The 5,017-nt window shown below is 54.0% G+C and overlaps 1 protein-coding gene across 1 annotated transcript; it reads left to right on the forward strand.

Moving 5' to 3' along the window:
- The first annotated feature begins 2,300 nt into the window (after positions 1-2,300).
- On the forward strand, positions 2,301-4,486 carry LOC123733086 (potassium voltage-gated channel subfamily A member 1). Its single transcript, XM_045712420.1, has one exon. The coding sequence runs from the start codon at positions 2,460-2,462 to the stop codon at positions 4,152-4,154; it is 1,695 nt and encodes a 564-aa protein (XP_045568376.1). The 5' UTR covers positions 2,301-2,459; the 3' UTR covers positions 4,155-4,486.
- The last annotated feature ends 531 nt before the right edge of the window (positions 4,487-5,017 follow it).

Genomic DNA, 5,017 nt, shown 5'->3' on the forward strand with positions numbered 1-5,017 from the left:
CTCCCATCATCCCTCTCTCCCTCCCATCATCCCCCCTCTCTCTCCCTCCCATCATCCCTCTCTCTCTCCCTCCCTCCCATCATCCCTCTCTCTCTCTCCCTCCCATCATCCCCCCTCTCTCTCCCTCCCATCATCCCTCTCTCTCTCTCCCTCCCTCCCATCATCCCCCTCTCTCTCCCTCCCTCCCATCATCCCTCTCTCCCTCCCTCCCTCCCATCATCCCCCCCTCTCTCTCCCTCCCATCATCCCTCTCTCTCTCTCTCCCTCCCATCATCCCTCTCTCTCCCCCTCCCTCCCATCATCCCTCTCTCCCCCTCCCTCCCATCATCCCTCTCTCTCTCTCTCCCTCCCATCATCCCTCTCTCTCTCCCTCCCTCCCATCATCCCTCTCTCTCTCTCTCCCTCCCATCATCCCTCTCTCCCTCCCTCCCTCCCATCATCCCTCTCTCTCTCTCTCCCATCATCCCTCTCTCCTCCCTCCCTCCCATCATCCCTCTCTCCCTCCCTCCCATCATCTCTCTCTCCCTCCCATCATCCCTCTCTCCCTCCCTCCCATCATCTCTCTCTCCCTCCCATCATCCTCTCTCTCTCTCTCCCTCCCATCATCTCTCTCTCCCTCCCATCATCCCTCTCTCCCTCCCTCTCTCCCTCCCATCATCCCTCTCTCCCTCCCTCCCATCATCCCTCTCTCTCCCTCCCATCATCCCTCCCTCCCTCCCTCCCATCATCCCCCCCTCTCTCTCCTCCCATCATCCTCTCTCTCTCTCTCCCTCCCATCATCCCCCCCTCTCTCCCTCCCATCATCCCTCTCTCTCTCTCTCCCTCCCATCATCCCCTCTCTCCCTCCCTCCCATCATCCCTCTCTCCCTCTCTCCCTCCCATCATCCCTCTCTCTCTCTCTCCCTCCCATCATCCCCCCTCTCTCCCTCCCATCATCCCTCTCTCTCTCTCTCCCTCCCATCATCCCCCCCTCTCCCTCCCTCCCATCATCCTTCTCTCTCTCTCCCTCCCATCATCCCTCTCTCCCTCCCTCCCTCCCATCATCCCTCTCTCTCTCCTCCCTCCCATCATCCCTCTCTCTCTCTCTCCCTCCCATCATCCCTCTCTCTCCCTCCCATCATCCCTCTCTCTCTCTCTACCTCCCATCATCCCTCTCTCTCCCTCCCATCATCCCTCTCTCTCCCTCCCATCATCCCTCTCTCTCTCCCTCCCTCCCATCATCCCTCTCTCCCTCCCATCATCCCTCTCTCTCTCTCTCCTCCCATCATCCCTCTCTCTCTCCCTCCCTCCCATCATCCCTCTCTCTCCCCCTCCTCCCATCATCCCTCTCTCCCTCCCATCATCCCTCTCTCTCCCTCCCTCCCATCATCCCTCCCTCCCATCATCCCCCCTCTCCCTCCCATCATCCCCCCCTCTCCCTCCCTCCCATCATCCCTCTCTCTCTCTCCCTCCCATCATCCCTCTCTCCCTCCCTCCCTCCCATCATCCCTCTCTCTCTCCCTCCCTCCCATCATCCCTCTCTCTCCCTCCCATCATCCCTCTCTCTCCCTCCCATCATCCCTCTCTCTCTCCCTCCCATCATCCCTCTCTCTCTCCCTCCCTCCCATCATCCCTCTCCCTCCCTCCCTCCCTCCCATCATCCCCCTCTCTCTCCCTCCCATCATCCCCCCCTCTCTCTCCCTCCCATCATCCCCCTCTCTCTCTCCCTCCCATCATCCCTCTCTCCCTCTCTCCCTCCCATCATCCCTCTCTCCCTCCCTCCCATCATCCCCCCTCTCTCTCCCTCCCATCATCCCTCTCTCCCTCCCTCCCATCATCCCCCCTCTCTCTCCCTCCCATCATCCCTCTCTCCCTCCCATCATCCCTCTCTCCCTCCCATCATCCCTCTCTCTCTCCCTCCCTCCCATCATCCCTCTCTCTCTCTCTCCTCCCATCATCCCTCTCCCTCCTCCCTGAGTTAGGGATGACAGATTGCCTAACAGACTGACATTTTCAAAGGCTTCTCAGACAGCGGTTGGCTGAACAGCTCTTTTGACATCAGGAATACTCATTACTTTCTCATCCGGGGTTCGTTCTCTCTCTCTCTCTCTCTCTGACTCTCTCTCTCTGACTCTCTCTCTCTGACTCTCTCTCTCTCTGACTCTCTCTCTCTCTCTCTGTGTATTACTTACTTTCCCGAGAGAGAGAGAGAGAGAGAGAGAGAGAGAGAGAGCGAGAGAGAGACCAGGGAGCACGCGTGCTCATGGCTTAGCGTCGTCCGTTCCAAACACACATACGGTATTGTGTTTTTTAGCAGCGGAGGACGCGTTGGATTGGATCCAGCTTTAACTGCTGCTGCTTGTCAGTTCAGCTGCGGGGTGAAACCGTTGGATGGGTTTACTGTTGTTGTTTTCAACTCGACAAGTATTTTCTGGTTTTTTTTAAAATATATTTATAAAGCCTAATTTAATGGATACGGTATGGAGATAGCCTTGGCGAGTTTTGAGAACGGCGGAGCGAAAGGAAGCGGTGGAAATACCGGAGATGTAGCCCGCCGTAACGCTCTGGATCCACATCAACCTCCGCCGTTTGTCCAGAGTGGACTCAGCGAACCGGGCTACAGCCTTCACAAAGACATTAATACAATCGGGAGTCCCAAACCGAGGACGTGGAAAATCAACGATATGAATAACACTTTGAGTTGTAACGAGAACGCCGTGGATGCGCTCTGGCGCGCAGACCACAGTCCCCATCTGTTGGACGATGACATGTTGGATATTGAGCGCAGAGACGTGGATAACAACGAGAGGGTGCTGATCAACATCGCAGGGTTAAAGTACGAGACGCAGCTAGGGACCCTTAACCAGTTCCCCGATACATTACTGGGAGACCCTTATAAAAGGATCAAATACTTCGACCCGCTCCGGAACGAGTACTTTTTCGACCGTAACCGACCGAGTTTCGACGGGATCCTATATTTCTATCAGTCGGGAGGTAAGATCAGACGACCCGTCAATGTATCTATCGACGTGTTCGCTGATGAGATCCGTTTTTACCGGCTGGGTGAAGAGGCCATGGAAAGGTTTAGAGAAGACGAAGGATTTATAAAAGAGGAAGAGAAACCGTTACCACAGAATGAGTTTCAGAAACAAGTCTGGCTCATATTCGAATACCCGGAGAGTTCAAGCCCAGCGAGAGGCATCGCTATCGTCTCCGTGTTAGTTATCACCATATCCATTATAACGTTTTGCATGGAGACACTACCGGAGTTCAGGGACGAGAGGGAGTTACCGGTCACGGGTCGACCCGGTAACAACACCGTCCCCCGTCCGTCGCTCACCTTCACGGACCCTTTCTTCATCGTGGAAACCACCTGCGTAATCTGGTTTACGTTTGAATTCATCGTCCGTTTCTTCGCCTGTCCTAGTAAGTCAGAGTTTTCCAAGACTGTTATGAACATCATAGATATAATGTCTATCCTGCCTTATTTTATCACGGTGGGGACGGAGCTGGCCGAGCAGCAGGTAGAAGAACCTCAGGAACACGGAAACGGACAGACCATGTCTCTGGCCATCCTCAGGGTCATCCGACTGGTCCGGGTGTTTAGGATCTTCAAGTTGTCCAGACACTCCAAGGGGCTTCAGATATTAGGACAAACACTCAAAGCAAGTATGAGAGAATTGGGTCTGCTCATTTTCTTCCTCTTCATCGGAGTCATCCTCTTCTCCAGCGCTGTGTTCTTCGCCGAGGCGGACGAACCCGAATCGCATTTCTCCAGCATCCCCGACGCGTTCTGGTGGGCCGTGGTCACCATGACGACGGTGGGTTACGGGGACATGAGGCCGGTGACGGTGGGGGGGAAAATCGTGGGTTCGCTCTGCGCCATAGCGGGAGTGTTGACCATCGCGTTGCCGGTGCCCGTCATCGTGTCCAACTTTAACTATTTCTACCACAGAGAGACGGACCAGGACCAGTCGTCTCTGAAAGACGACCCGCCCGAGAACAGTCAAGACAGTCCTCAGTTAAAGAGAAAGGACAGTAAAGGGTCTGCCAAGTCGGGAGACGAGGAGGACAGGACAGGAGCGGAGAAACAGAACATCAAGGCTAACAGCAGCATGAACATTAAACGATCCCTTTACGCCTTCTGCCTGAACAAGATGGAGACAGACCTGTAGTCCCCACAGACACAGACAGACAGACAGACCAGTAGTCCACACAGACAGTATGAATCCTCTTTCTATTACAGTGACTAATTGAATAGAGGAGCAGTGTGTTTTGCTATGACGGCACGATGATTTCCAAGCCTCTATCTAGTCAGTGTCAGTGAGTTGATGTATAAAAATCCCTCGTGGTACTAATGGATTTGAAGCCTAAACGAAAGCAGAGTGATTGAGTCCCAAATGACACCCTATTCCCTACACGGTGCACTACTTCTCGGCCCAATGGGCCCTGGTCTAAAGTAGTGTACTACATAGGGGATACGGTGCATGGGTCCTGGTCTAAAGTAGTGTACTACATAGGGAATAGGGTGCATGGGCCCTGGTCTAAAGTAGTGCACTACATAGGGGATAGGGTGCATGGGCCCTGGTCTAAAGTAGTGTACTACATAGGGAATAGGGTGTATGGGCCCTGGTCTAAAGTAGTGTACTACATAGGGAATAGGGTGCATGGGGCCTGGTCTAAAGTAGTGCACTACATAGGGAATAGGGGCGTGCATGGGCCCTGGTCTAAAGTAGTGTACTACATAGGGAATAGGGTGCATGGGCCCTGGTCTAAAGTAGTGTACTACATAGGGAATAGGGTGTATGGGCCCTGGTCTAAAGTAGTGTACTACATAGGGAATAGGGTGTATGGGCCCTGGTCTAAAGTAGTGTACTACATAGGGAATAGGGTGCATGGGCCCTGGTCTAAAGTAGTGTACTACATAGGGAATAGGGTGTATGGGCCCTGGTCTAAAGTAGTGTACTACATAGGGAATAGGGTGCATGGGCCCTGGTCTAAAGTAGTGCACTACATAGGGGATAGGGTGTATGGGCCC

Source organism: Salmo salar, unplaced genomic scaffold, assembly GCF_905237065.1.
Source record: "Salmo salar unplaced genomic scaffold, Ssal_v3.1, whole genome shotgun sequence".
NCBI lineage: Eukaryota > Metazoa > Chordata > Actinopteri > Salmoniformes > Salmonidae > Salmo > Salmo salar.

Excerpts from the sequence above, each read along its gene's own strand:
- LOC123733086 (XM_045712420.1), top strand. The coding sequence starts at position 2,460 with ATGGAGATAGCCTTGGCGAGTTTTGAGAACGGCGGAGCGAAAGGAAGC.